At 37.3% G+C, this 19,516-nt stretch overlaps 2 protein-coding genes across 9 annotated transcripts in view; both read left to right on the forward strand.

The window, feature by feature from the left end:
* GTF2IRD1 (GTF2I repeat domain containing 1) overlaps positions 1-12,319 on the forward strand; it is a 50,612-nt gene extending 38,293 nt beyond the window's left edge. For 4 of the 6 annotated variants that reach the window (XM_072415817.1, XM_072415806.1, XM_072415796.1 and 1 more), the window contains 13 exons: positions 1,314-1,367; positions 1,579-1,644; positions 3,250-3,433; positions 4,693-4,751; positions 5,741-5,806; positions 6,720-6,803; positions 7,252-7,435; positions 7,559-7,587; positions 8,024-8,101; positions 8,604-8,796; positions 9,541-9,581; positions 11,112-11,272; positions 12,092-12,319. In XM_072415817.1, the coding sequence (XP_072271918.1) occupies positions 1,314-1,367; positions 1,579-1,644; positions 3,250-3,433; positions 4,693-4,751; positions 5,741-5,806; positions 6,720-6,803; positions 7,252-7,435; positions 7,559-7,587; positions 8,024-8,101; positions 8,604-8,796; positions 9,541-9,581; positions 11,112-11,272; positions 12,092-12,160 (1,268 nt within the window). In that variant the 3' untranslated portion in view covers positions 12,161-12,319. The remainder of the gene's footprint in view (positions 1-1,313; positions 1,368-1,578; positions 1,645-3,249; positions 3,434-4,692; positions 4,752-5,740; positions 5,807-6,719; positions 6,804-7,251; positions 7,436-7,558; positions 7,588-8,023; positions 8,102-8,603; positions 8,797-9,540; positions 9,582-11,111; positions 11,273-12,091) is intronic. The other 2 variants (XM_072415782.1, XM_072415791.1) reach the window with 1 other exon arrangement.
* A 6,457-nt stretch (positions 12,320-18,776) lies between these two features.
* GTF2I (general transcription factor IIi) overlaps positions 18,777-19,516 on the forward strand; it is a 38,684-nt gene continuing 37,944 nt past the window's right edge. For 2 of the 3 annotated variants that reach the window (XM_072415828.1, XM_072415844.1), the window contains exon 1: positions 18,777-18,964. The gene's annotated coding sequence lies outside the window, so the exon portion shown is untranslated. The remainder of the gene's footprint in view (positions 18,965-19,516) is intronic. The other variant, XM_072415836.1, reaches the window with a different exon arrangement.

The raw sequence follows: 19,516 nt of genomic DNA on the forward strand, positions 1-19,516 counted from the left end.
ATATTTTACTGTAAAATCACAAATGGAAAAAAAATTCAAAACCAAAAATCAAGTGTGTCAGTTTCTCCAAAATGAAGATAGAATAAATATTTTAATATTTAATAAATGCTATACCAATATTTATTTGTAAGAATTTGACAAAAGTTAGGTGAATGCTCAGTTCTCCAGATTTTAATTTTAGGTTTAAAGCATACCTAAACTCAAAAATTTCACTTTACATAAAAGGTAACACAACCCTTTTATATAAGGTAAAAATTCTGTTGTTTGTAAAAAAAAAAAAAAAAAAAGGGTGCAGCACCACCCCCCAATTCTCGATTGCCTAGAATGGGAGCACAAAGCCTTCCGGGATACCTACGTCACGTATCTCGGGAGGCTCTTGGGTGCTCCTTCTGTGCATGCCCGAGCATCTCGGGGATGCGCAGAAGGAACCTTTTCGCGCAAAGGGAAAATTTGCCAATCTCCCGCATGCACAGTGAGATAGGCAAGTTTTTTTTCCATCCTACGTCACCCAAACTCATGCCTGGGTCGGGAAGGAAGAAGAACCAGGAAGAAAAGGAGAAAATGGTGGCACCGACAGCGCCAGCTCGGGGACGGATGCGGGGACAACGTGGGACCCAGTGCAAGACACTTCAGAATGGATCAGACTCGCCTTTGAAGGTATGTGTATTTTTTTTAGGCACTTTTCACTTTAGTTCCTCTTTAATTCATTCCTTTTTTAGTCTTCGAAAGATAAAGAAGGTATCAATGATCACATTGTGTAATCTTGTATATTGCTCAACTATCCTACTGAAAATCCCTGATGCAGCAGTGAACATTAAGTAAATCTATTTATAAAGCAGGAGTCTGACATTCACTGTTTTTGGGTGTGGATTCTTCCAGATCCATGTGTGTTGAATGGCAGGGATTGTTTATGATAATGTTGCTGAATATCAGACTTAATGCTTTATAAATAGATCCATAAAAGTATTGTCATACAAATAGATCAGTCTCTTGAGATTTTAGTAGTGAATTTGAGCTACAACAAGCTGCTCTTCTAAAATCTAAGAACTTTCCCTTTAGATAAATGACAAGCTATTTGGGGGACTATTTGAACTAGGTTTTAATGAAAAAGTTCGGTGTTGTATAATTTTTTTTTTGCTAGCCTATGACATGGCTGAAACAGAAATAATTGACAGTAATTGAAAATTAGTTTTGCACTCAACAGAATTAGCTACACATTCTTCATATATCACTTCCTTTACATGGGCACCTATTTACAGGAATTCTTTGCATTGATTATTGATTATTTTTAATGCATTCTCAATTGTTTTTAGTTTCAGAAAAAGGAACCTCTATGAACTCCAGGAATTTAGAGAAACACATAGATGGTAATTCTGATTGTTTATACTGCTTCCATATACAACTAGTGAACATGCACAAGATATTCAAGATGACTGCTGGTTAGATTGTTATATATATATATATATATATATATATAGATGAACACAAAATTACATAAATAAATTACAATTAAACAGTTTGTAAGAATTTGTACATTGAAATTTAAGAATATATTCTTTCTTTTCTTACTATGCAAAGAAGGTATTGGAGACATAATCAGACAGTTAAGAAAAAGAGTAGAGAATTTGTTCAACAAAAAGTATGGTAAGTACATTTGTTTTAGTTACATAATATACTTATAAGATGATTGTAGAAAAAATACATGCAAGTTTTCTTTACATATTCCAGAAATTTATTTTTGAGCCTCTTGTATTGTTCTTAGCTAGAAAAACTAGTAAGGGCAGTTTCAGACACATGCTGAGCCCCAGTGTTCTGTCCTGGGCTTAACTACTGTTCCATCTGCTTCTATTTAAATGATTGAGCAGATGGGAACCACCTTTTGTGTGCAGCAGCAGCAGATCCTAGCGTGATTTTTTTGAAGGTTTGTGCCAGTGCCAGAGCAGCATGCAAATTTGATTACCTGAAGTGCAGCTAGTTGTGCACCTAGGAGTAACCACCCACATCGTGGGTGTGAAAGGGCCCTAACACTTGTTTACACCCCTAATTATATGGTATATAGTAACATGTTCATTTGTTAATATTCATATCAAGTCTAATTTTTAGTAGTGACACAAATATCAAACTTTTATCCAAATCTCAATTATAGAATTTTTCTTTGGGGGGGTGTTTGTATCCCTGCCAATCATCATTACAAGTCTGTGAACTTGCTCATCTCTTTTTTTATATAATACATCTAAGTTAATGACCAGCCATCAGCCTGCTGATTAAACAATGAAGGGGCTTCATTACCCTGTGGATATCATCATTTTGCTTACTCTGCTCAGTCCATTAGCAAACTCCCAGTGTTATTTTCCAGTGATAGACAGCACCAGCACAATGCGATTCAAAATAGTGTAATTTTCCAGTGGTGCTTGCTTTTTTTTACAACCTAAGAATACACTTAAATACAGAATGTTCATATGAAGACATAATCAGTTAGTTACCTTCTCTAATTACTGGAATATATTTAATATACAGTGGTACCTTGGTATAAGTCCTTAATCCGTTCCAGATCCTTGGACTTGTACCAAACAGGACTTATACCAAACAAATTTTTCACATACCAAATAAAAGGAAAATGATTAATTCGTTCCCATGAAGAAAAAATCCTATTGTTATTGGCATATTATACATTGATGGGGTTGTATAGAATAATTTAAACACTGCTTTATACTAAAATACATAAATACAAAAGCAATTAGATGAAATAAATGAAAATTTACTTCACTTTACCTTGCTGGGAAGAGTCAAGTGCCTACTAGGATGGTGTTGAGAGGGGAGGAGGAGGAGATGTTATATAATTCACAGAGAGTTATAGCGCGGGTTGTTCACTGAAAGGTAGCAACTGGCGTACTGACACTCGTGGGCAGTCGTGGCTTTGTCTCGAGAGAGGTAAATAAGGGTAGAGCACGGTGTTGTGACTCATTTTGACCCATACAAGTTCTAGCACAAAGGTTGTATACCAAGCAAAATTTTTTTCATTTTGGACAATTCATGTCCAAACAGGACTTATACCAAGTTGCACTTATTCCAAAGCGGACTTATACCGAGGTACCACTGTATTTTGATTTTTAACTATTATATACCTGGATTAAATTCTGTTTTCAATTTGTGTTTAAACTGGTGTTCACTTTTAAAAACATTGCTGTTCAAATAAGTTCAGCATTTATGGATATGTACAAACCATATTTTTCTCATGTTCAAATACAGCTAAAGCAATTGGGGCTTCTCATGCTGTTAAAGTGCCATATTCCAAGTTCTTGATGTATCCAGATGATCTGTTTGTTTTGGGCCTTCCTGATGGGGTTTCATTTCGACGTCCAAACTGCTTTGGAATCACAAAACTTAGAAGAATACTGGAACATAGCAATGACATCCACTTTGTTATAAAAAGGTAATATAAAAATGTACTGTGCTATCTTCAGCTCACATGCACCTGTTTATGTGCAGAACATCTTCAGTATAGAGAAAACTCTTCTGCAACCTTACTAACTTTACTCAGCTTAGTTAAGAGATAGCCAAAAGGACACTGATGTCAACTAACTTACCTGAGAAGCTCAAGTTGCATACTGCCTAAAGTTGAACTAAACTGAAAAGTTACCTTCAATCCTGCAAGGCAGTCTGATCGATCCGGGGGTATCTTGCATCGAGTCCAGCTTCGTCCCGGCATCTGTCCCGGAGCCGACGCTTCGGACGGGGCTATCTTCTCCTCTTCTTCATCCTACGTCACCTGACCTAGATGCGAGATCGGGTGGTTGAAAAAAAAAATTGCCGATCTCACTGCGCATGCGTGAGATTGGCAAATTTTTTTCTTCGCGCGAAAAGGCTCCAGGCATCTCAGGCATGCTCAGAAGGAGCACCCAAGAGCCTCCCTGGATGCGTGACGTAGGTATCCCGGGAGGCTTTGCGCTCCCATTCATTCTGCAAACAATTTTTACCTAACATAAAAGTGTTGTCTGCCCTTTTATGTAAAGTGAAATTTCTGAGTTTAGGTACGCTTTAAGGAACCCCTAGCAACCTCTGGAGGAAACTTGGTTGAGAAACACTGTCCTAGAGGGTGCAAGAAAATGCTTGAACAATAAGCAGTTTCTTTCACAAGTGATCTTTTTAGTCATTTGTGAGAGGGCATTCTTCCCAATGATCACCAATCATACTTCTTACTGACCACCAGTGTAAGGGACCTTGTCTACTAAAAGCAAATAGAGCAGCCCTGATGTCTTACGTATGACACGTTCCTAATTATTTTACTTATTCTTATGTCTCAACCTTACCCTGAGCGTGTTTCTGGATAGGGATCAGAACTTTTTTTATAAGGGTTCTTCAAAAATGCTAATCTATATTGTAAAATGCATACATGAAAATAAATTATTAAGCACATCTGGGCATTCAAAAAAGACTTTTAGTCCATCAGGTGGTGAAAATCCTATTGATCAGGGCAGGTTTTTAACTTGAAAAATAAGGAATGGGTAATTTTTAGCAAAAAGGTGGCGACCAATAAGTAGTAAAAAATAACTTTAAGAAATGTTGTAAATCCCACCTACATTTTTGCATATAGAATGCATGCATTGTGTATATAAGGTAGATCTGTATACAAACATTGAGTTATTTAGTAAGAAAATGTAGTTTGTGCAATGTTTTGGTTACATTTTCCAGACCAGATCTGATTTCTGAAGGACTTAAGGACTGCATTCAGGATAGCCCTGGCCCTTTAGGTAAGATTGTTTGCTAGACTCTATTAGTTACTGAAACTTTTGTTTGAGTTTATCAGCCCTATTTCTACTGTTTACTGGGAGTATCTTACAGTAAATTTTATATTATGCTGTGGGTTATGTTTTTGGTAAGTGGGAGCAAATAAAACACATTTTAGTTTCAGAGTTTACAGATTTGTGTGCAGAAGACCACACCTTTAATATTTTGTAATAATATGCTGCAATTTTTCTGAAATATATGATTATTAAAACTTTGTCATTGGATTCCATAGAATAGGCATGCCAAAAAAAATTATGTGCTTTACTTCTTCATAATAAATGAGCCTAATTTAAATTAAACTCTTACCTTACTACATAGAAGAAATACCTTGGTTTTCCATTAGGAATACTGGGTGTGACATATATCTCCCCTGTGCTATGGGTCTCCACCCACAGCCACCACATCACTACTGTTTCCAACAATGACAACAGCCAGAGGTTGGAACCACAGTGCACAGTGGGAAACTAGACATTTGTAAACCAGGAAACATTGGATAATAGCAATGGCTCTTTATAGGAGCAAGTGCTGGAGTTGCAGTCTGTAGGAAAGTAGGTATTCTAAGCTTTTGCATGTAATTTAATTGTAATCCCTTTGAAATAAATGCTGCAAAAGCGTATTATGTATTTATTGAAAATAAAGCCATTTGTGTAAGTCTTCAGTTTAAAGTTGCATTGGTACACGAACAATAGGTACAGAAATCTTCTTTTGGACCTATTGAATATACCATTTCAAAATTCCATGTTAATGTCCAAATTAAAACAACCTATAGCAACAAATCAGATATAGCACCTTAAATAGTTAGACTAGTGTAATTAGAAGTCAGATGAGTGGTTATTGGTTATCTCATTCTATTATCACATGTTAATAGAATGAGACTTTGGTGTATTACTGATCAACACCATGAGTGTTTTATCAGAATGCAGCAATTCTAATATCTGACTCGTTGTTTTAGGAGTTGGGGAACAAGATTGTCACAATTCCCTATCAGATGATGCTACAAAGAGACCTAACTTTCAAGGTAAGAACAACTAATTTCAGGTAAACGATAGGTGCAAAACATCCAATAATTGTGTGGGGCAAAGAAAAAGGAGAGTAAGAATGTGGGACGGGTCGGCAAACTTTTATGGCCACTAGGCTATTTATGGGGTGGGCGGGAGTACACTAGGCCGGACTCTGAGTCCCGCCCTAATGGCTCTGCCCACCACCAGGGAAGGCCTCCTGAAGTGAAATCCCGCAATGCATACGGAGGAGAGGGATTTCCCTTCAGGGAGCCTTCCCTATTTACCGCAGTGGCAGAATATCAACATAAATAGGGGAACAACAGCAAGGAGGCGGCACCAGAGCTCAGGCAGCTTTGGCTCCGGCAGTTCCTAACGCCCCCTTGCAGTTACGGCCGGCATTAGGCCGGATAGGCCAGGGGGAAACTTGTAAAGGAAATATACAAACCCAGAGCATTACTGGTAGAGACCAGAGGATCAGTTTAATAATTGAGTTTAGCCATAACTGTGTTTTTCAGAATTGATTTGTGTGAGGAAGGATTTTCTTTCTTATGCTATCCAAATGTGAAAAAATGCTGGTTGAGTACAATTTAAATATTGAAGGTTAGTACAGACCTGGTAGAAAATTACTTCTTTAGTAATCTACTCTCTATCTTCCACATCAGTACGCATTTAACACATCAGACCGCATCATAAATCTCACAGTATTTAAATATATATATATATATATATCATGAGTTATTGCTGCATACAGAAGACTGTAAGTATTGTAAGACTGAAAACAATACTGATGCCTGCTGAAATTAACATCTGATGGAAAACATAATAGTACAGATAATGACTGTTACTGTACATGCATCTGTTTTTGATTATTGTCTGTCTTGCACAGCATCAGTTTTCTAAACATAATTTAAGGTAATGTTCTCCTTCTAGAGAATTATGATGCCAGACTCTCACGGATAGATATTGCTAATACTCTTCGAGAACAAGTACAAGACCTGTTCAATAAAAAGTATGGTGAGTGTGTTGAGAAACGGCTGTGAAAATAAAATAACTCATGCCCTTTGCGTATTTAAGGCCAACTAGAAGTGCACAGAAGTAAAACACAGAAACAAATACCTTTTATAGTGACATGTCCATCATCTAAGTTTCCTTGCCCAAACTATGCAAGCAGCTGCATATAGAATCATAAGAATTATTTCTGCCTTTTGTCATTTGACTTAACATCACATCTTCTATATCCCATTTTTACACATATTAAAGTACACATTTTATATGTTAAATAATCACATTTTTCCCCTAATATTATTTTTCAAGAACTGACTAACATTTAGAATATTGAAATTGTTGTAAAATGATAAAAGGTTGTATTTATATTTATAGATTGCTGTAAAAGCATGAGTGCATGCATAGATGGCTATAAATCAGGAACATCAATGACAGTTTGTGTGTGTTTTATTGGCAGGTGAAGCTCTTGGGATTAAATACCCAGTACAAGTTCCCTATAAGCGCATTAAAAGCAATCCTGGTTCTGTCATAATAGAAGGCTTGCCTCCAGGGATCCCATTCCGTAAACCCTGTACTTTTGGATCACAGAATCTAGAGCGGATATTAGCTGTAGCAGACAAAATCGAATTCACAGTGGCAAGGTACATGCATAGATCTACAAGTACTAATAGATGGTTTATGGTTGTAAAAAATATCTAAATAAATCAGTCTAATCTGCTGCAAAATAGATAATGTTCCTGACAATTTTGTTTTTTATGTTTCAGACCATTTCAGGGACTTATCCCCAGACCTGGTAAGATATTTGCTTTTGGTTGTTTTTATATTTAGTCACTGTCATACTGTCCTGAGTCTTGGATTAGTGGAGGCATTTAAGGTTTAAATGTCTGTGAGAATGTGTGTTAATTATCTGAATAATTAGAACTGAAAATTACCTTAAGCTTATCGCCATTTTGATTTATGTAGACAAAAAAAAGTAAAATTCAAGTCAAAGTTTTCAAATCTAATTGGATTTGGCTGCCTAACGTTTTTGAAAAAAAGCACCCTTTTTTGTGTTAACTTTGTAATTTGAGCCTATTGTTTTATTACATTTTGTATAACATATGCTGCAAATATGTTGCCTCTGAGTGCTTCCAGTTTCAATAAACCCTTCAACGAAAACAGAAAAAAAAAAGGAAATCTGATAACAAATGCACATTTAAATGCCTTAAATATTTTCTTTTTTCTTGCAGATGATGAAGATGCCAACAGATTGGGTGAAAAAGTTATCCTTCGTGAGCAAGTCAAGGAACTTTTCAATGAAAAATATGGTCAGTGTGAACCATGCCTTTCAGCTTCAGATTTTCTAAAATTGGGACTTTTTTAGGAAGTAAAAGAAAATCTTCATAAAACATAATATTCTTGAGCCTTTGTTTAAAGCCCTTCATATACCTAACCCAACTATTACTTAAAATAAACCTATACTGAGAAAAACATGGTGTTACCAATGTTTATTTATTGGTTTCACTGGCCTGGACCAAAAAGCAGATTAGGATTTCAGACTTCAGTGTAGTTTTACATGCTGCATAATTTAAATACAAAAAAATTCAGGCAAGTAGCATTTTTAAAATGATGTCACTGACACAAAGCAGGTTTTCTTTAATGGATCCTCTAGAACTGTACTGCTAACATTGTACTACTAATATTGTGTATTTGTTTTTTTTTTCTCTTTGCATTAACAAATGTCATGATTTTAAAAATTCTGTTAAGATTTTAAAAGTGCAGTCTTGTAAATTAGTAATTCTGACAACTCATAATGTGCTTTTTGTGCAGGTGAGGCTCTTGGATTAGGTCGCCCAGTACTTGTGCCATACAAATTAATCAGGGATAACCCTGACTCTATAGAAGTCACTGGACTGCCAAATGACATTCCTTTTAGGAACCCAAATACGTATGACATAAACCGTTTGGAGAAAATCTTAACAGCACGGGAAAATATTCATATGGTGATAATAAACCAGCTACAGTAAGTATCCTACTCAGTGGGAAATAATAAATAGACCTTTGTTTTATGGAATAGGGACTGGATTATTGTTATGTCTTAGCCAATATTACATTTTCCTCCTATGCAGGGTAAATTTTTGGGTCTGTTTTTCACAACCTATTGATGTTTTAACTCAGAAGTGGATATACAAATGGCACACATTTGGGGCAAACTGAGCCAATCTGAAAATTTGGGTTTGCAACAGAGAGGGACTTCTATGATTTAGAATTTTTTGGAGGAAAAGGAGACGCAAACTACTGCAGTAATAATAAATATATTTATTTATTAGACAAACATGGGAGGATTAGCAGCACAATCCGTTCTTCCAAACTGCAATGACAGGACTGTTCCTGGGAAGCTGCTAATTGACAACTACAAGCTTGACAGTCAGCAGTGACAGTTCTGATAGCTATAACTCCTGAACATCAATTCATGATACTGTAGTGCAAGCAGAAACAGCACAACCTAGATAAGGAACAAAGGCTCTTTAAATTCAGGAGTAATTCAGCATCCCTGTCCCCCATTACAGGAAGCTGCTTTAGGTGGACTTCAGGCAGGTTTAATTGGTTTTTGTGAGGCTTTGCAGGGAGACTATGAGAAAATTGTGCAAATGCACTTGCAGCTAAATTGTTGCAGCAAATACTTTACACCTACAGAATGAATTAATATGTTGTCTATTACACATTTTATATGCAGTTTAACAAAACATTTCTTATTTTTTACCAGGCCTTTTTCAGAACTCTGTATTGACCCAGCACCACAAATACGTGAGTGAAATCTATGCTTAATATTTTCATATTTATATATTTTAAAAGGACATTAAATAATGATCATTTATTATTTGCTTGACACTGGAAGGCTAGATTTTCCACTGGAGGTGTATAATTATTCTAACTTAACTCTTCACCTCTTCACTGCCAAGGGCTGGAAGTAGTTGCAGAGGGCAACGATATGCTTCTTGAGATTGGGGAAGCTAGATGAACCTTTTGAATTGCCCTGTGCGTATAACGAACAGGTTCATTCTAAGCAGAACGTTTTGTGTGTTTATACCATAGTATACAGTATGTTTATACCGTATGATACATAAGGAGCATGGGTGGTCAATCCCTTTGGCTAAAGATTAGCTTTTTGTCAGACATGCAAAAGAACCCCACTCCAAACGAATAAAAAAGGATAAGCTTTAAAATTAGACGATGACATAAATATACCCAAATAATAGAGGTTATAGTTGTCCTCTTGATGTTGGAGCATGATAAAGGCAGCACATGAAGTTAGATATGAAATGTTTTACACACTGCACATTCTTGTGCATCTTGAGAGCATAGCATTTTATTTCCTTGGTTCGGACCAGATCATTTTATCTGGAGCCACACCTGTTAGCCAATATTTTGTAGATCCTAATAGGATGCTGACAAAAACTCACAGTAACTTTATTGCCTGTTTTTTTTTATCAAGAATACAAATTAAGAACTGTAACTATTGTATGTAAAAACAGGTGAAACAAAACACTGAAAAAGGAAAGAGGTGTCTCCCAGAACATTCTTTCACATTATAGCAGACAATACCAATAGCTAGTTTTCTGTACTGCATCTCCCCACTTCTCAGTTGCTGCCAGCTCTACGGACTTAACCTTTAGATTTGTTTCCTTTCTCAGCTATAGGGTCACCAGCGCAAAGTACTTGGTCTCTGCACTTGGCCTTATTCACAGACAGTATAGACAACAAATTGCTAGAAAGCAAATTAAAGAATTTTACTTGCCGCAACTTTAGTTCAGCTTTAGGATAGAAGACCATTCTGTTATCTGTAATATACAAGATCATAGTGTAAAAGTTCTTTGTAAAAGTGTTACCTTCAGTTTCCTAAACAATTGCTATTGTGATGTCTCTTGTGATGTTCCCAACTTTATATTTAGATATAACTATGCAGCTATTCCAGCACAAGTTAAATAATTGGACAGTTGCTTGGTTATCTTTCTGCATGGATACAGCCAGCTCTGCAAATTTTATGCTCTGTCAATACATTATCATATGTTATACTTTATTGTATGATCATAAGTATTTCTAGCTTTTATTGTAGTGAATATAAAAATCTGTAAGTCAAATGATTATCGTGGAGATCCGCAAACCTAAGAATAGTAAAGCAGTGTGCTACACGTGCATTTAACTATACTCTGTTCAGCCATTGCCAGACAGTTTTCAGGCTAATTGTATGGTAAAGGTAATTATTATGAGGGAAGACGTAGTGGATTTTAAGTATGGTTTTATTTTAAGTTTAATTACTTCTATTTCCCTATGCAGAAAAAGACAACGCTGCTCCCAAGCGAAAAAGAAAAAGAATCTCTGAAGGAAATTCTGTGTCATCAGCTGCATCCAGCTCTTCATCCTCCTCCTCCTCCTCCTCCTCCTCTTCTTCTTCTAATGTAGATCCTGTCTCTTCAACACATCCAGTGTCACTAGTGGTAAGTGTGTATGGTGTTACTGTTTTATGCAAAGCTGCAATCTGTAGGAAGATGTGGAGTCCATGAATGCAGTCCTATGGAAGTGATTTTTGTCCTGTCTCATAGGTGACTTGCGGATTTCAATAAACTTAAATATTGCTTGTAATGTCTGATATAATGTTTAGTAAGTGTCAATAGCTTTGATTCATACCTTTGTGATGTGTTGATTAATGACAGGAACAAAAAGCTTACATTCATTGAATTACCATTTTTAATGTTTATTTATATACTACTTTTTCATATCTGTTGTTGCTCTATTAGAATGTAGTTCACATCTGTCAAGTAACTTCTTTAGCACCTTCAGAGTTTAAATTGCAAGCAGATTTAGGAGGTAGAAATCTGTGCCTCTATATTCGTCCTGCATATACCTAAAAACCTGATTTTTGCCTGCATTGCTTTTTGAGATTTAGAGTCCCTGCTGGTAAAACTGTTGTCAACAGAACAGAAAGTGAGGGAAATGTATTCTATAGAGCCCCAGCTAACCTCACAGGAGTTTTAACCTTTAACAATAGTATGAAACTCCAGAAAACCCCACTGTCACCCTAAAATCAATACAAAATAACACAGGGAAAATATGTTAATTGCAATAGGTTATGCCAAATATCACTGTATGTTATTGTTTTTTTTTGTTTTTGTGTTAGTTTTTGTGTGTGTTTCATTTTACTGGTCTCCATGCACATATGTCATAAGTGTTTTTTCTTGGTATTTTTTGAGGCAGTTATGTTCTAATTTATATTATTATTATTATAACCTCATTACATGTTTTTTTTTATTTTGCAGCAGTGGCCTATGTACATGATGGACTATGGGACTATGAATATGCAGATTCCTGGACAAATAAACTACTAATCCTCCTAAATGGGGGTTTGTCTGAAATGTGTAATTATTGTATAAAAGATGTATATTATGATATGTAACAATACTGTTCATTTTTTTCAATAATTTTTACAGTATGTTTCTGGCATCCAAGATGGCCTTTTTGGAATAAAATGTGTTGCCTTGTTCTGACCTGCAGTTTTGATTTTATTTGTATGCATGTGTTTGTGACGTACTACTTAAAACTATTACAGACAGAAATGTAGAAATCTGATGTCACAAGTGTGGGCACAATTGAAAAATGTTTTTTTACTAAGCAGAATTCTGCCCTTCTTACTCCCCACATCATAATCTCTGTCAGTTACCAAAGTTTTAACCTTTTAAAAAGTCCAAATGGCCACATTTGATTAATCTTAGACATAGAACTAAAACACTGAAACAATCAGGGTATTTTTACTAAACATACCATCAAGTTAGTAATAATAAGTATAATAAAAAACAAACATGTTTTTAAAATACTTTAGGAGACATGTCCTATAGGTGGCTGTAGCTCTCAGGTTTGCATTCATCTTCTCCACATAGTTATCCTGCTATACAGTTTTATGAATATTGTTTGATCAGCCCTGAGCATCAAAAAGAGAAGCCAGGTTTTCCTCTATTCATACACAAGCATCTCTCTAGGAGCTGATTGCAGCTTTGGATATGTATATTGGATCATAATAATTTGCAAAGCATGCAGTCATCCAAAAAGTCTTGTCCTTATATAAAAAGCCCATATAAAAATAAGATACAGTATAAAATTCTGAGGCTTCTATGACTTGGCCACAACCACAATGTATTTTATGGCGTTACAAAGCACCAGAAATATCACTTCATGTTCAAGCCTAAATCTAGTACAATAGAAAAGAAAATCACCCCTCAAATTGAAAGAATTTTTTTCACACAGTACTCTACTAAGTCTGTGGTTTGTCACCACACATCCTTCTCTGTGGTTTAGTGCCAAACCTTTTCTGGGTTAAATGATGCCCACCCCACTTAATTTGCTCAGGTTATAAAGGACATATCATTCGGGGTTCTGTTGTCCATGGACATACAGGAAAAAACTGCAGTGAAAGTTCTCTTCTGTGCGCCATTAAAGATCCACAAGCAGCTGGAGGATGAAGAAGATCAATGACCCCTAACATAAAGTATATATATATATATATATATGTAGAATACTTAGCGAGGGTGGCTTTTTAGTATATGGATGCTTAATATTTGTACGTGGTAACATATACAGATAATAATTACCTCTTACAAAGTTCACACTAACCTCCTGACAATGTATTAGTCTTTCTCTGCAAAAGACAGTGTTAAGGCAATCTCCTATTGATCCCAGATCAATTGTCCCTCTTTCTGATAGCTTCTGTTTACAGCGCTGGTAGAGTGAGTAACACACGCAACTCAATGTGTAGTTAGAAGTTAGATCACTCTCAAAACGTTATTGTTTGCACACAGTTTATATAACAGTTCAAAGGCATGATCAGTGCATGATCACATGACTACAGACAATTAGCAGACATGACAAATGTTCTTGTGGTTCTCTTAGAACAAGATATTTTTGTCAAGGGAACGGATAAATGGACGTAGGGAGGAAAGGGAGAGTTTCAAGGCAAAAAGGGGGGAGCGGACATTAGTTTACTGATAAGAAGAGTACAACTAGCTTCAACATAATTCAATCATCTACAAAACATAACAAAAGCACAAATATAATTAACTTCAAGACTCAGCAAAACTCCTCAGCTACTTACAAACAGTCACAATATACATTTATATCCTGTGTGAGAGAATAGTAGGGAAGGAGAGACTTCTTAAATGCTTTTATCCCGCTAAAGATTATAATATTCTTCAAAGCTTCCATGTTAGGCACTATGGAGCAGAGTTTAACTGGAAAGTATTCACACATTTCATGATTTATTTTTTTTTCCTATTGACACATTTGCAAAGACCTAACAATAACACATTTTCACATTTATGAGGAAATGAAAATGATTGGTTAGAAAATGTGTTATTTTTTTGTGATAGCACAGATGCTGTTTATGCAGCTACTCTGTAATCTCAATTTATTATGAGAATGGTTGTTTTTTTGTTTTTTTTATGTTGACGCATAAAATTTAATTAAACTACTTTTAACGACCATCTGTGCACAATCAAGATGTTCCTATGTTTAGCAACTTGAAGGGATCAATTGTTTTTGGGCTCCTTGTAGTGGCTATCGATGTTTATTTTAAGGTTCTGCCACAAATTGCAAGAAAATAGGTGCAAACACAGATTGTGTAAAAACCAAGATCAATGGTGACACTCTAAAGTAAAAACAATGATTACAGCACTCGGACAGACCAGTGTTTGGATCTACAGCAAAACAACATAACAAGTAACCTCTCAGGAAAGGATAACTCACCTTAAAATGGTTAATTAAAAAACAGCATTTACTGCAACACTCACTTTTTATATGGAGCTATATACATATTAATCTTTTAGTAGGTGTTTGTAGTCTTCCAAGTTAAACGACAACCAGCATTATCTAACCTACTTCTGCTAACCATCAGTGTGGCAGTTTGGTGTAGAAACATTATTCCTCTTTAGATTGTAATCACTTCCTGTTGCTTAAATAGATTTGAGAATTTACATTTTTCTGTTTCAGGCTAACTCGCCCTACAAAAAAATGACAATCTTTTAGAATGTATGGCAATTGGAGACCCAATCAGCAAGTGGTTCCACAGTTAAGCTTCACAATTCTACCCAGGACACACTCCACAAATGTATTGCTACCAGTGGTTCACTACTAGTGTCAAGCAAGGTGCCAGCCACTGGGAACTGTGCAGGATTGCTGGCTCCAACATGAGGTCTGAGCCTGCCCATTTATTATAGCAAACCAAGCAGCGGTATACCAGAGCTTAGCCATGTTGCAATGATCTGTTAATGATCATTTTTTGATTTGACCTGCAGCACACTTTCAGTGAGATCTGCAGCTTGTCAGTGCTGCTAACAGACTTCGGGGAAAAGATATAAAATAGGCAAAAGGTACAATGTATAATATTTGTCCTGATCCTCCTAGCTGGCTTCCTGGACTCACTGGCAGTTCTCTGCGCAAAGCCCAGACTGAACCTGAACTAAACAGCCTAATGACGGACACCTATGTAGGTGGAAAGGATAAACTGCCAGATGATATATCCAGCAAATGGTGTCTAGGGAGAACACTGAGCTTTAAACTTAAACTAGTTTACAGGAAATCCATTGGGCTGGGTCTACACGGATGTTTTTAAAAACGCATGTAAATGTTCCTATTGCATTTATATGCGTTTTTAAGCAGTTTTATTAGGGTTTTAAAACTTGTCTGTAAAGCGCTGGAAAACTTATATTCCGCGTTTTTAACGCATTTACGTTTCAAGTGCTTATAAACGCGGAAAAACACCCAATTGCTATCAATGGAAGCGTTTACTGCTACGTTTTTGGGCGTTTTCCAGCATTAACCCCGGGTTTTAGTTTTTTAAATGTTGCAAGCAGCGTTATAGATAACGCTCATAAACGTGCCTTAAGGAAACGGTATAGAGTAGCCCATCGGAATGGGAATTTCAAACATTGGCTTTTAAAGCCTCAGGTTAAATGCTAGGGAAAATGTCAGTGTAGACCAAGCTTTATTCATTTAGCTGGTTGGTTTACCTATTGTAGCAGCTGGTGTTTCCATCTTCTCCAGAAAATCACTAAAATGTGGGCAAATCCCTACATACTTAGACAACTAAATTTAATAAATGAAACTTGTTAGAAAGAGTGAAACCTGTCACAGCTCCTACTGAGAATACTCTAGTGGTGCTGATAGGGACCTAACAAAGTATTATAGCAATATAATCAGTGATATGCCTCTCTGCTTTCTAATAGAAAGTGTGCCGCAAGTCCTCTGTGCTGGAAGGGAGCATTGCTTCTGGATTAGAACCTAATATAAAGTGATTTACCAGTAACCAGAATGAAAAACATGAGGAATCTTATATTTATTAATAATGGGAACCTTTGTAGTAATAATAAGCTCAACTCCAACATTTCTGTAGCTGCTTATCACAACTGTATAGTGGTAGGATCAATGTTAACTAAAAAAAACATAAGTGGATGTTAAAAGCTTGCATTTAATATGCTTATATACAGTATGTCTTCCCTTGTTTCTCATTATCCTCCACAACAAACAAATTAAAGTTTAAAGTAAAACCTTTTCTTATATTCATTGCATATTTTATGTTGGACCCAGAGGGTCCCCATGCTCCTTTATTTAATGCAGGCAATTTATGGCTACTAAGCAAGATCAGCAATGTGCCATACGTAGATTCCTGAAAACATTGCAGCACTTTGCATTAGTACTCCTCAATCCTGCTGTACTACATATTCACCTTGCCTCTTTCTGTCTATCATCTGCATCCTGATTTGTATAAATAAGAGTGTTGGTGGGTTACTTTAGGGGAGTAGAGACCTGCTTGATAAGCACAGTTCATGTGAAAGTCCAATTCATTGTTAAACAGCACCAAATCTAATCATCCAACATTTTCTATTTCTGCAACATACAGCCACTGGAAACTATATGAAATTCTAAGTGTACTAAAAGTTGTATTGCCAGCTTGTTTTCTGTTAGGCTGGGCTGGTTTGGGACTGGGCTCAGGCTTGGCACAGAATAGACACACTGGAGCACCTCTAAGACCCCATATCACAGTGGTCCCAACCTTTTGGACGTCACAGATTACTAAATTTACAGACTTCGGACCAAGCATGTGCGGGAAGCCGTGTTTCACAAGAGGAAGAAACTACCCCCATAGTGACTTCATGATGCCAGAACCCACTCACTCTCCAATTGCAGGTGTGAGCCAGTGATGGGTTGCGTCCAGAGACCGCCCTGAGCCTGCGATGCATAGGAGAGGCATTGTCCGCGACTCCGACCTTCTCCTGACCTCGCTGGGGGCTGCACCAGCCAGAGCCACGAACCACCAAAATTTTCTTGCGGACCACAGGTTGAGGACTGCTGCCATATTGGACGGGAATCTGATGTGTGTACAGCGCTTGTCCAAAATTGTTCATGGATTCGTCCTGGCTGATCCATGAACGACGAACAACTGCAATACAAGTGAAGGAGAGAGAGAGCAACAGGGTGCCACTCGCTCATTATACCCCTTCTCTATAGAGCAGAATGGCGCTGTATGTACAGCGCTCATTCATTCATCTTTTTGTCTTTTGTCGTTGGAAATGTTCCTGAAGATCCTTTTCAATGACAAAAGCCTAACAGGTGTATGTAGCCCTAGCCTAGAGAATTGTGAAATGCATTAGAGGAGGAGGAAGCTGCGCCCTCGAGATACGTGTCTATTAGGACTAAGAAAGTTCTTAAGAAAGAAGTGAGCAGTGATCAGGTCCATGTCTGAGGTGTCATCATGTCAGGATTAGAAGACGGAAGAGGTTGTGGATGTCTGTGTGTCTAGCAAACAAATAGATGCCAAAATATTTTAATTCAATTATTGCAAAGAAAAGAAAATGTACTACAGATGGAATAGATTTCAAGCATCTGTAAAATCATCCAGGACAGTCTGCTCAGCAAACTTAGCTGGCCATCTGACATTAAAAGAAGTCTCCAAGAATCCCAGAAATGTCACTGCAGGACCCTAAAGAGAAACAGTTTCAGAGTCAAAGTGCAGGTAATCATAAGGAGATTGTACCAATTATATTGCATAGGAGCATGCCAGGAAAAAAACTGTTGCTGTCCAAGCAGAGAATTTTCAAACAGGACTTTGGTTTGGCATTCAAAATGTGGGTAAAGCCCAGATCTTGTGGAACAAAAACTACCAAATCAAAGATAAAGTGGCTTAGTAAAAATAGCAGTACACATATGGTGCAAACCAAATAAAATATGGTATATAGTTAGAAGAATGTGATACCAACTTTAAAGCATGGAGGTTAATTTGTTTTCTGAAGTACTTTGATGATTTAAGGCATGGGCCAATTGAAATCACAATTTAGTAAAGTATGAATTGTATATCTTATTAAAATATGCTTGGCACTATATAAATCCTATTTAGTAAAAAAAACTATTAATACTTGATTATAATGTGAGGTCACCTATCAAAAGGTTAGAGTTGAAATGTTTAACACAATAATGATCTAAAGCACACTAACAAATCCAACAATTGACATCCTGTAGTGTGTGTTTTTTAACTGCTCTGCTTGCTGTTGGCTTCCTTCATTTATATACATTATATAGATAATCATTTATATGCATAATATAGGGGTCTCTAATTGCACCTATAGCTGTTACAGCTACTTTTTAGTTGTTATACTGGACACATTCACCCCCCTAGAGCTTTATCCCAAAATATATACAATGTGTTTCGAATGACTTCAGGGCTTTTAAGTCTATTTTGAGCAGAATAGATATGCCTAGAAGGAGACCTATGTACACAGCCATAGCGCCAGGCAATCACCGTACAGAGGCCGCTGCATTAGCTTTGTTCCATTAAACTCTACGTAGCGTGGATCGCAGAGGTCGATGGGATGTGTAGTTCCCTGGGCTGTAATCACGTTCATCAGCCGCTGATTGGCGGACTACAACTCCCAGAGTGCAGCGCGGCACACGATCATGCGCTATGCATTCTGACTTTAGTGTGAGCACGGAGAGAGAAAAAATAATGAAGAAATAAATTAATTTGTGTGTAGACGGGCAGTGCCGCAATACAAGTTACACCTGAGGCCAGCTGCACAGTTGCATGCCGTAGTGGGCTCTGCTGGTATAGGAAGCAACACGCGGCGCCTGAGGCAGCGTCACCTTCTTAGGTAAGGCAGAGCCCGCGGAGCTGTGTGCGGCGGATGGCTATAATAATGCTGCTGTTCATTTTGCATGTACGGTCGGGCAAACGCGGCTTCCGGTTGCGTGTCAGGGCAGGAAAACAGCTGGCTCCTGATTGGTGCTTGTGATACGCGGGGGCGTGGCATCAGAGTCAGTTATTGGACTATGTAATGAGTAGCCCGGGTTTTAGTTACTAAAGAGAACATGTATCCATATAGAATGGCTGGCTACTGTTTGTGTACAACATGGCCATCTAACTCTGGGTGTGCTTCTTATATAAAACTGTGCCATTGGCTGCTCAGTGCAACTTCTAGAGGGGCCCGGACAAGGCCAGGGTAGCTGTATATGGGGGGCCAGATTTCTGTCATTCTGACCTGGTGTAGTGTGGCCCCATGGACTGCTGGGTAATGCAGGGCCTGTTATCTCCTATCACTGCAATGACATGACAGCTGCAAGAACTGGAGCTCAATCACGTGAAACCTCCCTCTCCCGATACAAATCAGGGGTTGTCACCTCACTCTGATCAACACTTCAATCAT

This window comes from Pyxicephalus adspersus, chromosome 1 (genome assembly GCF_032062135.1).
Source record: "Pyxicephalus adspersus chromosome 1, UCB_Pads_2.0, whole genome shotgun sequence".
NCBI classification, from domain to species: Eukaryota; Metazoa; Chordata; class Amphibia; order Anura; family Pyxicephalidae; genus Pyxicephalus; species Pyxicephalus adspersus.